Source organism: Neophocaena asiaeorientalis, unplaced genomic scaffold (assembly GCF_003031525.2).
Source record: "Neophocaena asiaeorientalis asiaeorientalis breed wild unplaced genomic scaffold, Neophocaena_asiaeorientalis_V1.1 scaffold601, whole genome shotgun sequence".
NCBI classification, from domain to species: Eukaryota; Metazoa; Chordata; class Mammalia; order Artiodactyla; family Phocoenidae; genus Neophocaena; species Neophocaena asiaeorientalis.
This window is the reverse complement of record NW_020174793.1, coordinates 287,373-305,188: the sequence shown is the minus strand read 5'-3', so window position 1 is coordinate 305,188 and position 17,816 is coordinate 287,373. Positions and strand designations below refer to the sequence as shown.

Here is a 17,816-nt window from a genome sequence, read left to right as displayed (position 1 = left end):
CCCCAAAAAAAAAAAAAAAAAAAAAAAAAGATTTCAATATAGCAAACTAAGATGGTAATCTCAATCTTTTAAAACACTAAAAATAAACTGAAAAGGAGAATCTTGATTTTTTTTTTTTACAAACCCCTACATTTCCATTCATGCTTTACAATTATAACATAATTAGAACAAAAAGTAAAAATTATCATAAAGAGTTCACAAAGTTTCGCGGTTTTTTTTTTTATTATGTGGGAGATGGACCTTTTCCAGTCAGGCTGACCAATGCTCATCTTCCCCCTCACAGATTATCAAGATTTCCTCTGACCCACGAACAAAGAAGCAAAGGTATTTCAGTAAATGCCACGCCGATACGCCCCGGTTAAGAAACAGTCACGCTTTTCGGGTCATGGAAATCCCCGAGTGGGTCTGCCAGGCCACTGATTAAGGGGAAGTGTGTGTGGTTATTACCGCTGGAGTTCCCCTAAATCTTAAGAGGAAAGCACCAGCGAACAAGCAAACCGCTGGGACGAGTGCAGGACAAATGGAGATTTTTGGGGGGAAATGTTTAAAAGGCAGCGTGAGACTCCAGCCCGCACCGAACAGCGGGCCGACGGCTGTCACCCGCCAAGCCTCGGCCGGCACAACCCGACTGCCGCGCACCTACCGGGGTCGGCAGGCCGGCCGGTAGAGCTGAGGTGAGTGAGCGAGCGTGCGCGTGCGCGCGACCGTTTGTGTCTGTGCGCGTGTCCGTGCGCGCGACCCCCAACGTCTCCGCACTGCGTCCCGCGCGGGCGGGGGCCACGTCTGACGCTCGTCTAGGGGCGCACGGTAGTCAGACCTGCTGCAGGGCCCAGAGGTCGGCTCCAGGCCGGCTCTCGAGCCGACCAGGGACGGCAAGAGAGTGGGAGCCCGGGCGGCCCTTCCCGGCGCGGCCGTGCTGGTCCGGCCGGTCTTCGCCGCCGCCCAGACTTGCCCTCCAGCCCGTGGGGCCTCCGGGTCCGGCGCTGCCTCGCCGACACTCACTTTCCGTCAGCCTTCCTGCCGGGTGTGCAGTTCCTGTTTTCCTTTTGCAGTGAGTCAGTGGAATGGGGAAGCTTTGACAGTTTGTTTAACTCGATTGCCAAGAGATATCACCGGGCCTTAGACGGTGTCAGATGAGCTTCAGCACAGAGCCTAAAGCAGAGCTTGGGCATAGAAAGGAATCAGTAAAATCTTTTTTTAATGGACAGACGGAGGAGTGTTCCCAAGTGGTGGCAGAAAAAGCAGATTTTTGGTGGTTTTCCTGGTGATTAGCATGGAAACCCTGTAGTGCTCTTAATCTAGTTAGTAAAGTGTCGGAGGTATTTACCCGATCCTAAACTAACAGTAATATTAACTTTGTTTGCCATTATTTGTTGCTAACATTAGGTGTTTCTAATATCCACTGTATTCAACGACTCCCTTAGAAGACTTTACATGTGTTTTCAGGTTTAATTCTCACAGGCCTAAGAAGCACTTGCCCAGGATCACACCCCTGGTATGCAGAGACTGAATGATATTGGAAACTCAAGATGTCTGACTCCAAAGCCTGGTATTAAACCATCACTGAGCAGACTTTGTAGTCATTAATGTAAAATTGATATCCTTAATACCATGCAAATGAGGGTGCTGCGGTCCTGGGGGGCTCAGTCAAGTTAGCGAAATTCACTTCTCAGCAAAAAGTCTTAAGTGTCTACATTATATGCCAGGCTGAGTGGATGGTGGGAATGGGAGGGCTGGTACAGAGCTGAAACAGTTATGCTGTGAAGGAGCTCACAGACTAGGGGGAGGCAGAGAGAAAAGGCACACTTAAACTCCAGTGTCTGAAACATGGATGTGCTAAGTGCCCAAGAGGATAGACACACCCAACATCGCTGGCATCAGGGAGGTTGCCCACTGGAAATGATGGAGTAGGAAGAGATGAGGTTGGGGACTTGAGCCAATCTGAGAAGGAGCCACAAGAAAGGAAAGAGGAATCCCAAGAGAGTGGTTTCAGAAGCCAAGGAACTAGAACGTTTCATAGAGGAAGTGGACCCCAGTGTCAGGTGTGAAAAATTCCACTGGTTTTGGGAAAGAAAAGATTGGTGTTACTCATACTGAGAGTGGTTTTCCACAGACAGAAAACAAACGTGGTTACCAAAGGGAAAGGCAGGGGATGGATAAATTAGGAGGATGGGATTGACATATACACACTACTATATATAAAATAGATAACCAACAAGGACCTACTGTGCAGCATAGGAACTATACTCACTATTTTGAAATAACCTATAAGGGAAAAGAATCTGAAAAAGAATATATATATATATATATATAGATAACCAACAAGAACCTACTGTATAGCACAGGGAACTATACTCAACATTTTTTAATAGCCAATAAGGGAAAAGAATCTAAAAGAGAATATATATATATAATTGAATCATTGTGCTGTACACCTGATGCTAACACAACATTGTAAATCAACTATACTTCAAATAAACAAAAGAAAAAGAGAGTGGTTTTAAGTGGTGCTGGCTAAAGCCAGTTGTATTGGGAGACCTTCACCATAGACAGTTCATTTCATTTGGCTGTGAAGCGAAGGTGAGATACAGGGTAGTTGCTAGAGTGAAAAGCAGGGTTGAAAGAGGGTTTTTTGGTTTTGTTTTCATTTGAAAGCTGAGACAGAATTAAGCATGCTTGTTATATTGAAGGAAAAGACCCAGTAGAGAGAGTAGAAGAAATGAGGAGGATGGGGTTAAGAGCAAGGTTTCTGAGGCCAGTGGGGGAGGATGGGATTCTTTTAAGTGAGGCAGTAAGTGGGTTGTGAGCAAAAAGGGCATGGATTTGAGAATGTGAAAGGATTACTACTCAATTATGTCTCTTTTCTTTGAGAAATTGAAGTCAAAACAATCTACTGAAAGTGAGATGGGGAGTTGTGGAGGAGAAATTTGAGGAAGGTATTGAAGGTTTAGAAGAGTTGCATAGGCCAGTGGGCTAGGCTTAAGAAGAATTGATGAGAGATAGTGAAGGGCCAGCCAAGGTGAAGCCTGACGTCATGCTGGTTTCTGTCTACAAGGTTGTAGATCTTCCCCAGCAGCATTTAGAATTCTAGGTGTTGGAAATGGATAGGACAGAGGTTGAATGGATCCAGGGTTGGCATCTTGGCATATTTTTGTATACTTATTGTATAACTGTTGCCTAAATGTCCACAGATATGCCTTGTTTCCACGTCAAAGCTTCTTTAGGGCAAGATCTGTGTAAGGGGTTTGAAAACTGCAGAGGGGCCAGGCAGGTGATATAAATGAACAAAACTAGGGGTGACTTTTTTAAACAAAAGCACACTTTGCTTACATATTTAACATGTAGGAATAGTCTTCCTTTCCACAAAGAAATATGTTACTCTCATTTTTCTCAAAAAATGTCCCTCTTTGTCTACCTTTCATTTTTGTTACTTTTGATAGACACAGGTATTAGAACAATTCCACTTTCTTCATAATTCTACTGTGAGAAAAACAACAGTGCCAGCTCAGTGACAAAAAGCAACTGACAGTCTCCGTATCAGAGTGCCAAAGGGGAGAGCATGTGCCTTCCCTAAAGGGTGCAGCCGCTGCTCGGCACTAGCTGATTGTTGCCATGCAGGAATAAATGCCCGGTGTAGCCAGGTCTTCTGATTTTTCAGGATAAGGTTGGGATCTAGAATATCCTGGGAAATCTCTTACTTTTTTTTTTTTTTGGCCCCTCCATGTGTGGCATGTGGGATCTTAGTTCACTGTCCAGGGATTGAACCGCGCCCCCTGCAGTGGAAGCATGGAGTCTTAACCACTGGACCACCAGGGAAGTCCAGAAATCTTACTTTTATTTTATTTATTACTTCTTTTTTACAGAAATCCCTTTAAAATTTTTTAATTTATTTTTGGCCACATTGGGTCTTCGTTGCTGCGCGGGGGCTTTCTCTAGTTCCAGCGAGCGGGAGCTACTCTTTGTTGCAGTGCGCGGGCTTCTCCTTACAGTGACTTCTCTTGTTGCGGATCACGGGCTCTAGGCGTGCGGGCTTCAGTAGTTGTGGCACATGGGCTCAGTAGTTGTGGCTCGCGAGCTCTAGAGCACAGGCTCAGTAGTTGTGGCACACAGGCTTAGTTGCTCCACGGCATGTGGGACCTTCCTGGACCAGGGCTCAAACCCATGTCCCCTGCATTGACAGGCGGATTCTTAACCACTGAGCCACCAGGGAAGCCCAGAAATCTCTTACTTTTAAAAAATGTTGGTTATTAACTATTAACTAAAACATTTAAACGTACTGTGGTATTTTTCTAAGAAAAATCTTACTTGGAAAACTGGTGAAATTCAAATAAGGCATATAGATTAACAGCATTGTATCAGTGTTACTTTCCTGGTTTCTATGGTTATACGTGGATATGTAAATGCAGGATATGTGGGAACTCTTATTTTTATGTTTTCTCTATGTATAAATTAATTGCAAAATAAAACGTTAAAAGAATTAGTGAAATGCTGGAGTCCAATTCTGTGCAAGCCAAACATAATACCTCTGTTGGCCACCAGTTTGAGCCTTCTGGTTTTCATCTGGGATTTCTTGGCCTCTGCAGTACCTAATACAGCACCTTGTATGTCACAGACATTCAGTAAATACTAGTGCTCTGCTTTGGAAAAAATGTTTAAAAAGAGATCATGGTGTTACATCTATGAATTATTTGACTTTTAAAATTGTCTTTTTTTTTTTTTAACAGGTTTTACAAAAGAGACGAACTGTTCTACTTCTAGGTTTATTCCAGTTTTTTATATAAATCAAACATCTCAAAATGGAGGCCTAAAACTCTTTAAAGGGACTTAGTCTAATCTCCGGGAGGTAGTTTTGTGCATGAATAAACAAAGTAGTTAACAGGAGTTTTTGGTATCAGAAGAATGTTAATTTTAAAAATATGATTTGGTTATAAGAGGTATAACTATAAAGTAATAATAAGTTTGATTCTGAATTTGATTTGTGGATATAAAGAAATGATTGTAGCTGGGACATATTGTTGAACTACTTTTCTCAAAGTTGGTCAGGCAGTCTCCCACTGGCTGCTGTGTAGAATAGAAAAAAGTACCTGTGTTTGGTAAAGATTTTAAAATGAGTGACAGTTATCTAGAACAAAGAGTTAATATTCAACCCTCTGCTAAATTAGAGAAACATGCATATAAAACCTTTGGCATGTTAAAAGATTTCTGCGATGACAAAGAAATGTCAAGAATAAAACTTTTTGATAGGTGAAACAAATTTAGAGCAAGTATGAAAGATAAACGTGATGATTGGTAAAGAAATTAACCATTTATAAGACTGTTGATATTTTGAAAGTCAAAACTTTAGTTTGTTCAAATGGGCTGTTATTTCTGAGAATAATTAGAATGAGAATGATGACTGGATGGTTACATTTTGGTAAATGAACAAACTTATTCCAAAAGAAAATTCACACAGAGACAGTAGTAACACCAAGAATGAAAGGAATACTGAAGTTAGACATAATAATTCACCTCTGAGGGCAATTATCACTAGTGTTTAGATATGTTTCTTCTCCCACCTGGAAATAAAGCATTGAAGTCTGCAGTAAAAAGCCCCAACATATGTGGGACCCAGGAAGCATGCTTGCAAAACACTTCTAGAAAAAAAAAAACATGTTGACTTGTTTATTGGTTATTACTGACATTATTGACGCAGAACCTACTGACTAATAGCTACTTATAATTGAGAAATTCTGAATTTTGAGATCTCTGCTGTTCAAAAGAAGTGGATTGTGACAAAATTAATTTATTATTTTTGGTCATGATAAATTCTGGTTCAAGGTATGCTATCTGTGAAATAATTTCTGACCAAAGCCAGATTTTTTTATCCATCTTTTTTTTTTTTTGATTATTTATCTTAGCTTGCAGACTCAGCACTCTGACTGTTGACTGTTTTTAAAAGTAATCCATTATCAGGAGATTTGATTTTGGTTCTCAACAGCATGAAGCTGAGTCTAAAAGACCAAGTGAGCCAATATATTCACCTCTGATAATTTATTTGAAATGCATTGTTTAATTTGCTAAGATCTAGTGGCATTGCTATGACTAAGCAATCAGGTACCTATCTATGGGAAGTAATTATTATTTAATAAATCTTGAAACCAGGTCTTGAGATGTAGGAACCAATTCTATTATTACTTAAGCTCTTTATTTGGAAGAAAATTTTGAATTGTTTTGTTCTCCCTAATAAAATGGTTGTAGGAAGAAAAATTAATTTGAGCAAGATTTTGGATAGACTGTATTTCATTGAATCTAAGATGTCATCATTTGTAAAGCACACCATTATTTTATGTACCTCTAAGAAATAAAAATGCTGTTAATTAAAATGTGACATGCCATTCATTAATTGTAAGATACCTCTCCATAGCACAGATGTTAAAACATACATCTTAGAATCAGTGAAATATGATAGTCCATTCTTTTCCTCTTTCGAGGTAGTCTTATGCTTTTTTTTTTTCTGGCTACAAAATTTCACAATTTAAAAACAAACATAGTTTGAATATTTTTGTGTGTATAGAACACTTACACAGCATAGCTTTCTGCCAAAACAAACTAGCTATGTGAGACATTTTATCTTCAGGCTGACTGGATGTCACTGAAGCATACTAGTGGAGAGGGTGACCTACCTGTGGAGATATCTGACACTAAATGGCATCTTGATGACCTAAAGCACTCTACACTTTTATGAAGGGTTTTAATTTTCATCACAAGGTACTGTGTAGCATCATGTTTACATTGTATGCAAGAGTATACAAAGGTGCAGATACATAATTGGCCCTTAAACTGTATCAATATAGGATTTAGAATCTTGCCATGCTCTAACCCTAAATGCATAGAAGAAAAAAGAATGAAAGATGTCCTGTTCTAAGTGTTCAGTCTAGTACTAAAATTAATAAAAATCGAAACCCATGCACAAAACTACCTCCCCAGAGAAAGGCTAGTCCCTTTTCCTCCCCATCCATTTCATTATGAACATAGTAGAAAATAGCGTATTCTTATCAAATTTGATGAAAAGTGCCAACGTATTTGAATTGAAATATGACTTTTCATGTGAGCTGTACCGAATGTCTACCTATTCGGCCTTCCCCGCCGGTGTTCCTGTCTCAGAAAGGAGTCTTGCTCGTGCTGGTTTTTATTATACTGGTGTGAATGACAAGGTCAAATGCTTCTGTTGCGGACTGATGCTGGATAACTGGAAACAAGGAGATAATCCTATTGAAAAGCATAAAAAGTTGTATCCTAGCTGTAGCTTTGTTCAGAATCTAAATTCAGTTAACATCTCGGGAGCCACTTCTCAGCCTACTTTTCCTTCTTCAGTAACAAATTCCACGCACTCATTACTTCCAAGTTTGGAAAACAGTGGCTGTTTCAGTGGCTCTTATTCAAGCTTTCCATCAAATCTTTTAAACTCTGGACCAAATCAAGATTTTTCTGCCTTGAGGATAAGTCCCTACCGTTGTGCAATGAATACCGAAAAAGCCAGATTACTTACTTTCCAGATGTGGCCATTGACTTTTCTGTCACCAACGGATCTGGCAAAAGCAGGCTTTTACTACATAGGACCTGGAGATAGAGTGGCCTGCTTTGCCTGTGGTGGAAAATTGAGCAACTGGGAACCAAAGGATGATGCTATGTCAGAACACCTGAGACATTTCCCCAACTGCCCATTTTTAGGAAGTCAGCTTCAAGGCACTTCAAGATACACTGTTTCTAATCTGAGCATGCAGACATATGCAGCCCGCTTCAGAACATTCTGTAACTGGCCCTCTAGTGTTCCAGTTCATCCTGAGCAGCTTGCAAGTGCAGGTTTTTATTATATGGGTAAGAAACTTAATCTGATAATAAAAAACAAATATTCAACATGTGTTATCTCATACATTTTAGTGGTCAAATTATATGTATTCATAAGTTTTGGTCCAAAATTAATTTTAGGTCACAGTGATGATGTGAAATGCTTTTGCTGTGATGGTGGGCTGAGGTGTTGGGAATCTGGAGATGATCCATGGGTGGAACATGCCAAGTGGTTTCCAAGGTAATTGTGAAATTTTCTTTGCAAATGTGTGTGATTATTGTGAGAGGAGTTACATGTGTTTACCTTATAATCAACTGTTGCTTTATTCTGTCTTTGTTTCAAAAATACATTTATGAATAAATTTAGGAGGGATTACTTAGAAAAATAATTACTTAAAAGGTTTCGATGGAAAGTTAAGATAAAGAGGAAATAATTTAGGGTTTCTTTGTGTGTGTAATTAATATATATACATGTATATTAAAATAACATATGCTCATTATAAAACCAAAGTTACACATTGTAGGAAAGTAGGAAAGTACAGAGACACAAAAAAATTTAAATGTCCAGAAACCTCACCACCTAAAGTTGACCACAGTCACCATTTTAGTTAACATTCCTCCAGACATCTCTTTATGCATATGTACATATATACATAAATGTATACAATTTTACATGAATTAGATATATTTACTGTTTTGAAACTTTTTTCAGTCAACATGTTTTGAACATATTTCCATTTATTCAACACCCAATAATATTAACTGATTACCTATTATCAGGCACTATTGTAGATGCTTAATATACTCAGTTGAACAAAACCAAGACTCCTGGTCTCATATGCTAGACTTACAGCAGGACCTCTCTAGACAATGAATAAAAACTTAATAAATAAGTTATATAGCATGTTGGAAGATAATAAGTGCTATGGATAAAAAGAAAAAAGGGAGCTTGGGTAAGGGAGATCAGAGGCACCAGGCTGGTTACAATATTAAGTAGGGTCATCAGAGTAAATATAGACCCATCTCATCTGTTTTGATCACTACATAGCATTTTGTTGTCATGTCTTACACTTTTGATTATTCTATACTTGTTTACACTCTCCCTTTTTTACTAAAATCAGGTAGCCTATAATTTTTCATGGTCAACACTTTTAGTATTTTTAGTGTTGATTACTAAACTTAGTATCCTAACATTTGCATTATATAATTTTTTATATGATACTGTGTCTTCATTTATAGCAACTTTGCACTCCCCAAATATTTCAAATTTCAAAAACTATGAAGATTAAAAAGAACACCTTACATAGACATTTTTAAAAAGTGCTGCTAGCTTTCTATTGTGGTAATTTTGTGAATATATAAAAAAACAGTAAATTTGCTTTGGTAGTGTCATGAATTCATTTTGTACTTAAATTTGACCATGGATATATATTATCTAGAAACTACCAAACTTGTGAATGTCTGACTTCTTAGAAAATACGTTAAGCTTCCTCATTCTTTCTATGTATATTTTCAGCTTTTAAACATACAAAGCTTATGTATGAACAGTATCATATATTAGGGAACTTTCTACCTGTCTCCTTGGCTCATGAATGTTCAGAATGTTTTTAGGAATCTTAGAATAGTTGAAGAGAGCAGCAAGGACCTTGGGGTGGAGACAGCCTTACTTATCTCAGTAGACTGAGAGCCTCACAATCCTTATCCACATCAGCCTTGGCCGAGTACTAGTTACAGCCTTCCTCTTGCTTATATCATCTTACCTTTGAGTGCAGTATCTCTTATCACTTCCTATATGCTAAATGAATAGGCAAGTGGTTATAATTATGTTTATGTTCACCTGAAATATTTAGCAGTCTACAAATGACCAGATTAAAATAACCCCCCAGATTTAATTTTCCTTACATTTTAGGTGTGAGTACTTGATACGAATTAAAGGACAAGAGTTCATCAGTCGAGTTCAAGCCAGTTACCCTCACCTACTTGAACAGGTAGGGACAGTTTTTTTGTTTTTTAAATCATTCATTAAATTGAGTTTCTGATAATTACAGAGAGTAGTATTTTAGTGAAAAGACCAGTCAATTTAAAAATACATTTTCTTTTTTCAACACCCAGCATGATCTTAGAGAGTGCTATTCTTTGGATAACAGCAGATCCAGAATTAGAAACCTTCTGAAAAATAATATTTAAGTTATGTTTCTGAGTATTTCTCCAACAAAGTTGCAATAAATTAAATTATTTGAGGAAAAAATTGACTGGATAGTAGCATTTAATAATTTTACTATATAAATTTTTCTTAAAAGGATTTGAGGAAGATAATTGTGTTGCTCTTTCTAATCTTCCCAGAAAAGCAAGTAAGAACTTAGAGAATAGTTTGAGGGTCAAACACTTCCTAGCCACAGTCAATGGAAATAAAGGGTCCAGCTTATCCCAAAGGAACACCCAGAAAATGGAAGATCTTTGGGATGATAGGCAAACAGTGATTGTCTTACAGGTCACTGAAAAGGTGTAGCCCTTTTCCTGCCTTAATGAAAATGGATTTTATTTGTTACACATACACACGCACACACGAAGAAACTCTATTAGTTTATGGCCTACAGAATTGCTGTTGAACGTAAATGAAATTTTGCTTTTGACATAAAAAAGTATGTTGCCAGTAAACAAGTTAGTTTGCAATAAATTGAATAAATTAGGTCTCTTGATTAATTTTTATTGCAATGAATAAGATTTACATTTTAATTTATATACATTTTTTTAGCTGTTATCTACTTCAGACAATCCAGAAGATGAAAATGCAGAGTCACCAAGTATGTATACTAATAATAATTACTGCATTTAAATGTTAGAACCATTTGATACTGTTAAGATTGAAAGTTGATAATTATAATAATGTACATTTGTATTATGATTTATAATTTACAGTGAATTTTCAAATACATTATTGGTATTTTTCAAATTTTTGTGCATATCATAATTGCCTGAGGAACTCTAAAAAATATTACAGATTTCTAGTCTCCACTTTAACCCTACTGAATTGAATCATAGTATCTGAAGGTGGGGCTTGAGCATCTATAGTTTTAACAAGCTTCAGACATCCACCCTAACCCTTGTTCTCAGACCAGTGTGGGAACAGGTGCACTATGACATTAGATTGCATACATATTCTTTCTATGAAACGGAGAGAGTAGAAAATAATATTCTCATTTTTCAATAGGTACTCAGAGGCTCAGAGAGGTTAAGTGACTTGTCCACCACCTTAAACTTGAAAGGTGATAGAGCCAATATTTGAACAAGCTCTTCTCCCTTATCTAGTGTTAAATTCAGTTCAATAAATATTTGTTGTGCTTCTGCTATTCTGGGGAAAGAATAGACAACAGGATAAACATAACACCTGCTGTCATGAGCTAGTGGTCTAAGGAATACAGGCAAATACACAGATAGGAGAACAGTATGGAAAGTAAAGTGTGCTCTGAGAGCACATGTGGGACAATTAGCCCAGACTTGGAAGATCAGAAAAGGCTTTCCAGAGGAAGTATTTGTCTTAGCACAGAATCAAAGGGAAGAATAGTAGTTAACCAAATAACAACGGGAGGAAAAGAGTATTCTTGGCAGAGAGAACAGCACATGAAAGACTTAAGTAACAAAAGAGAACAGGAACACTTGAAGAACTGAACAAAATTCTGTATGGCTAGAAGTAGGATTTGCAAACAGGTAAATGAATGAAGCAGGCTAGCTTAAGAGTGGTCAGCACTGTAGGCAGAATTTGACCCAAGAGCCATCAGTTTGTGGCTTCTGGGATAGAAGGCGAATGAGTAAGTGGCAAGAGATGAGGCTGAAGGGGTAAACAGGGTCCAGATTGCATAAGATATTGTAAGGCACAGTTGAATGTTATCCTAAAAGCAAAGGAATCGTTGTTGGAATTTAAGAAGGAATGTGACACATTCATATTTTTGTTTTTAAAAAGTCATTCTGGTTACAATGTTGAGAATGAATTAGACAGGAGCAATAGTTTAGGAGGCCATTGCAGTAATAGATATGAGTGATTACAATTGGCCTCTTTCAAAATTATGTTAAACATACTTAATTTAGAAAGCTCATTTGTTCGTTCAACATGGGGAAAAAGGAATCTCAGTGCTGGTGGGGATGATCCCAACATTCTGTTTCTTTCTCCCACTCATATTTCTGCCAGATAATGCGTATTTTGAATCTGAATACAATATTCCATATTCCTATTTTAGTGACTGAACATGTATATCGTTATTTTAAATTTAAGAAAGGTAATACAAAATAGTACCTACACATTTTCTGGGCCTTATGTTTTTGATATTGTAATAACTCGCAATTTAGAAAATATACAGACTATCCCAATATGTGTTAAATTCTTTATTCCGTATAGTTATTCATTTTGGACCTGAAGAAAACCATTCAGAAGATGCAGTCATGATGAATACACCTGTTGTTAAAGCTGCTTTGGAAATGGGCTTTAGTAGAAGGCTGATAAAGCAGACAGTTCAGAGTAAAATCCTAACAACTGGAGAGAATTACAAAACTGTCAGTGATCTTGTATTAGATTTACTTAATGCAGAAGATGAAATAAGGGAAGAGGAGAAAGAAAGAGCAACTGAGGAAAAAGAATCAGGTACACATATTTACTTACAGTCTCCATTTCCGTAAGGATGTCACTGCACATAAGTTATTGAAAATATAGTCAATGCAATTGGATTTTAAGTTTAACATTCTGCATTTGAATTCTGAAAACTTTCTTCACATTAAAATATATTTGAATTGCTTATTAGTAAATTGAAAATATAAGTACATGTATTGAGTGAAAGCATTTCACAGGAAACCAAAAGTTTCCTGCTTTTTCTTAATTTCTATTTTTATTCTGGGTAATTGACTGTGTGTGTGTAATTATTCATGGCACATTTTTGATCCCAGACTAGTTGCTCACTCCTCTTTGCTATAAATTGGGGTGGGATCAGGAACAATTATTAATTTTAATATTAGTGTAACAGTGTGTCTCAGCCTGTGACTGTAAATTAATGTACAAATTATTATTACGTTTCCTATTTGCCCACACAAGAACTGAATTCCCCTTTGGAGTGTCCCTGTGTTATTTAGGGGAGCTCTAAGACACTGTTTCACATTCTCCCAAGACAAGTTATCCATGCCCTTCCATGCTAGCCTTGTCTGCTCCCTGTTGCCTCTACTGTGTTGAGGCTCATCCCCTCCTCTGGATGAGCATGTTCATTCTAATCTGGTTGCTCCACTGCCATCATCACTCTGGCCTAGACAAAGAGAAATGTTGGTCTCTCCTTTGCCACTCCTTCCAAAGCATGGACCAGATCCAAGAGTTCTTTCAACACAACTGAAAACAGATTACAATTTTTAACAAGCTCTTACTGGAGATTTAGGGATAACAGAAGGGCATTACATCACAGATGGCAGTTGACAGCTATAACTGTATGTGGCCTCTCTTGGTGCCCCTAAGCCCGTCCTCATGAATCTCTTGGCCTAGCTCCTGATTCATCTCTGTGTAGCTCTGGCCAGTTTTAACAAATGACTAGGAAAGTCCCAAGCGGAGCTCAGGCCCCCAAATATCCACAAAGCCCAGAATGAGAAAGGTTTGCCCCATATCCTTGTCCAAGGCCATCTGGGACCTCTTTCTTCCCAGGATGTTGACGGTGAGATTGTTCACTCCATTCCCGGAAAAATCTACCCTTGGCCAACCCAGACAAACATATCAGATCACAGTAATACAGCATCCTCTATTTACCAAAGTGTGAATTATTCAGTTCTACATGTCACCAGTACAGCAGCAACATAGTCCAAGTTCATCTTTGCCCAGCCAAGTTCTCCTTTTCATTGTGAAGTGAAGATAGGGCTGCATGTCCTTCCTGTAGTCCTCTCAGTCTTAACCACTGGTCGTCAGTGAACAACTGCTCAAAGAAGAGAACACCCATTTCCACAATTGTTTATAGACCCTATGAAGTCTAAAGCCATCCAGCTATAAAATACTTATTTTTCTTCCAAGAAAAAAAATCAACAGTTTCCAGAGTTGACTCCAAGTCAACAGTATACAGTAACTTGCATTGTCAAAAATATCTGTTAGCTTCTCAGTTCACTGTTATATCCATACTACCTAGCGCAGTATCTGTATATAGTCTGTGCTCAAGAAATATTTTTTTGAATGACAATGAAAATACTTAATGTTTACGTTACTGATTATTTTATAGTTTCCCAGAACAGGAGGTGAGTGATTTCTTGACAGATGTGTAAATAAAGAGGCAACTTAGGATTTTTTTTCCAGGATAAAAGAACATGCTTCAAAGGTTTATTCAAGTCTTTACCTCTTATAAACCGGAATACAGTCTATGACTTTGAAGTGAGACTATTTTCTGCAGCTACTAGCAATCCAATTTTAGAAATCTTAAGAATTTCAGAGAATTTCTTACATTAGTTTAAGTAAAATGTAATTAGAAAAATTAAAAAATTAATATACTTTAACATCAAGTATAAATTATATTTTAATTTTCTAAAATATCACTACTTCTTAACCATAGATTACTTAACAATATGTTAAGTTCTAATTCTTCCATTCCTCTGGCTGTTATTTCTTTGTTCCTACTGCTGTTTAAGTTGCCGAGGCCTGATGGTTCCTTTGTTCAACAGGTATTTGTGGAACATTGACTTTGTGCCAGACACTGTTCTAGGTCCTGATCCTTTTCTCATTTATTCTCAGAGCTTCAATTCTCTTCAAAATGTGTATCTAGAGCCTGGACTTTCTGACTAAGCACTGTTTTTTATTCCTTATTAAACAGTTCTATTTATATGTCCTATTATTTGACAAAGTCAGAGTTTCTAAAATCTAATGATCATCTCCCCTCAAATAATTCTTCTTTAAACAGCCTAACTTCTCTTTTTATTTTATAGAAAAGCTTTATGGATCATGGTAAAACTATATGATAGTTAATTAATAAACTTGGAATCATAAGTCATATTCCAAAGAGATCATAAAATTGCAGAGTTTCAAATATAAAATATTTTACCACTAGATACAAAATCTAGATCTGGAAGAATACGGAGATCCTATAGGACAGGAAGGTATTGACAAGTAGGATTTATTTTTCAAAATGCTGCTAGTGCCTTTCCCCCCTTACTATAAAACATTGAGGTAATAGCAATATCATGTCTAATTTTGGGAAATAATAATTAATTAATAATTTCATCTTAAAATGGAATTTTAAAGAAGTTTTATGGGTGACTGATAATTTAAGAAATGTTCTATCATTTTAATTCCCTTGATTTTGCCTTTCCCCACTTTGACTAGATTGGATTAAAATTTCAATTTTATTTGGTTCTAAGTTTTATTTGGTTAAAGGATTGGCAGTATTGCAGAATGGTAGAGAGCATAGATTATGAAACCAAATTGCCTCAGTTTGACTTTTGCTAGTTGTGTGTCCTTCAGCAATTTACTTGCCTCACTGTACCTCTGTTTTCTTACCTGCTAAATAAGGGTACTAGTACCTACCTCAAAGGGCTGTTGTGAAGATGAAATGAATTAATGCATGGAAAGTGCCTACCACAGTGCTCAGTGTTAGTTCTTATTATAAGTAGAGTTACTATCAAGCACAGGGCATCAGGTACCCCCAAAGCTAGCAATCAACTTCAGTGCCAACTGATTATGAATTATGGTTGTTTTCATTTAGTTATATGTGTATATGTGGGAGGAAGTTTGTGGGCAGAGTTTGAACGTGATGGTGTTTGTGTTCTTTTCTATAAAGATGACCTATCATTAATCCGGAAGAATAGAATGGCACTTTTTCAACGTTTGACTTGTGCGCTTCCAATCCTGGATAGTCTACTAACTGCCAGAGTGATTAGCGAGCAAGAACGTGATGTTATTAAACAAAAAACACAGACATCCTTACAAGCAAGAGAACTGATTGATACGATCTTAGTAAAAGGAAATTTTGCAGCCACCATATTCAAAAACTCTCTACAAGAAATTGACCCCATGTTATACCAGCATTTATTTGGTGAGTGCTGGAAAATTACTTCTGGAACTTCCTAGGTCAATTGAAAATACGCTTTTATTAATGATTTGTGATTATTGAAAATAATTCAACCTAATTTATAAACTATTAATTGTACAAAAAGATTGAAGGCTTTCATTGCCTTGACATTATGAAAATTATCTATAGTATTTGGGCAGAGTCTAAACAGTCAGTTTAAAAATATATATTCTGTGACTAAATATTGATAACCTTATTTGTCATAGTAATGCTTTTGCTTTTTCTCCCTTAGTGCAACAAGACATAAAATACATTCCCACAGAAAATGTTTCAGGTAAAATAGTATTAATAATTTAAATCAGTAGAAAACATTTTTTTTTATTTTCTTGGCTTTTCATTGGAGGATAAGCAGCAAATTGCCTTTTATTAAAATTTTTTTTCTCTTCTTAGATTTACCAATGGAAGAACAATTGAGGAGACTACAAGAAGAAAGAACATGTAAAGTGTGTATGGACAAAGAAGTGTCCATAGTGTTTATTCCTTGCGGTCATCTAGTAGTTTGCAAAGATTGTGCCCCTTCTCTAAGAAAATGCCCTATTTGTAGAGGTACAATCAAGGGTACAGTTCGTACATTTCTTTCATGAAGAAGATCTAAAACTTTGTCTAAACTTTAGAATTAGTGGATTACATATATTGTAATTTTAACTTTGATACTGATTTGGTTTCTTTAAGATTTCTTATTTATTTACAACAATTTTGTTTTATATAAATATCTAAAACATGAACATACATATTTTATGTAGCATGGGAATGATAGGCTTTTGTTTTTGTGAACAAAAAACAGGGATAGCACTATAAGCACAATGCTAAATGAAAATTTCAGCACTATTGAAATTGTAAGTGAAGTAAAATTTAAGATTTTGAACTGAACTTTCATAATTTTAAATATTTTGGAGTTGTATTCAGGATCAGGAACATGGATTCTCTTGCTTTTTCCATCAATGTCCTATACACAGAAGGTCTTGATGTTTGTTGAATGACTTTTTCGGGACATGATGTTTTTGTAAAGAATTCTGTGAGGAACATTTTAATAAATCAATCAAAATTACGCTTGTTCTTAATACCTTCATTTCTATGATAATCGGATAGTTTACTGACTCCCAGCCTCCTTCCATACCTCCCTAAGACCTCTTGAATATTGAACTACAGTTTAGGTCCCTTTCTGTAAGATGCTTCTTCACTTATACTTGTAGAGCACAGGGGTCAACCACACCTGGCTTTAATCTATAGGATTTTATAGGATGTCTGAGTCAAAATCAAATAATCTTCCCAGTAAATTTCTTTATTCATTTGTCTGTTGATTCATTCAAGGAAGTCTCATGCCTGCCCTACCCATTGGGAAAAGCCCCTAGTTTTATTCTCACCACTTTGGTATTAATTCTGGGACTTGAAAAGTACACTGGTTAGCAGCGTTTGGAACAAACAGCTTGTTCTCATAAATCAATTTGTTCTGTACTGCCAGTGCAGAAAAATTTCCTCCTTTGCATTACTTTTTGGTACTCAACATGTCCAATTCATAATTCTCTATCCTTTGCTTCCTGTAGAGTTTTTAGGGCTTTAAAACCAGAAGTGACACTATAGTTGGGAATAGACTGGAGAGACAAGCAAAGGCCAATCATCTAAACCAGTTCTAGATGTCTGCTGGAGTTCTACAGAAAGATTAGGAACCAAGCAAGAGGGGAGATTCCATCTCTTCATTCTGATGCTGGGAGACTACTTAGGATACAACTGATTTTGCCTTTGTTAGAAAATTCAGTTGTCTAGCCTCATGCTAACCACAGTGTCCTGCTGGAGTGCAAGGCTGAATCCATTGTATTATTGCTTAGGTGATTTGTAACTCAGCTTTAAGATAAATACTTAGTATATACCCTTCTTGCAGCAGCTATTTTTTATCTGGTTCTTAGTTCATACTACACT

General features: G+C 36.9%; 1 protein-coding gene across 3 annotated transcripts; it reads left to right on the top strand.

The window, feature by feature from the left end:
- Window positions 1–542: 542 nt before the first annotated feature.
- BIRC3 (baculoviral IAP repeat containing 3) lies at window positions 543–16,947 on the top strand. 3 transcript variants are annotated; one of them, XM_024760351.1, is made up of 10 exons: window positions 583–674; window positions 1,447–1,495; window positions 4,725–7,857; window positions 7,969–8,068; window positions 9,737–9,815; window positions 10,583–10,631; window positions 12,221–12,463; window positions 15,609–15,863; window positions 16,132–16,173; window positions 16,290–16,947. In XM_024760351.1, exons 3-10 carry the CDS (start codon window positions 7,005–7,007, stop codon window positions 16,481–16,483), a joined length of 1,815 nt encoding a protein of 604 aa, XP_024616119.1. In that variant the 5' UTR covers window positions 583–674; window positions 1,447–1,495; window positions 4,725–7,004; the 3' UTR covers window positions 16,484–16,947. The 3 variants fall into 3 exon arrangements, with proteins under 3 accessions (XP_024616118.1, XP_024616119.1, XP_024616120.1); XM_024760350.1 differs by lacking the exon at window positions 1,447–1,495 and having other exon boundaries at window positions 543–674; XM_024760352.1 differs by lacking the exons at window positions 583–674; window positions 1,447–1,495 and adding an exon at window positions 766–1,051.
- The last annotated feature ends 869 nt before the right edge of the window (window positions 16,948–17,816 follow it).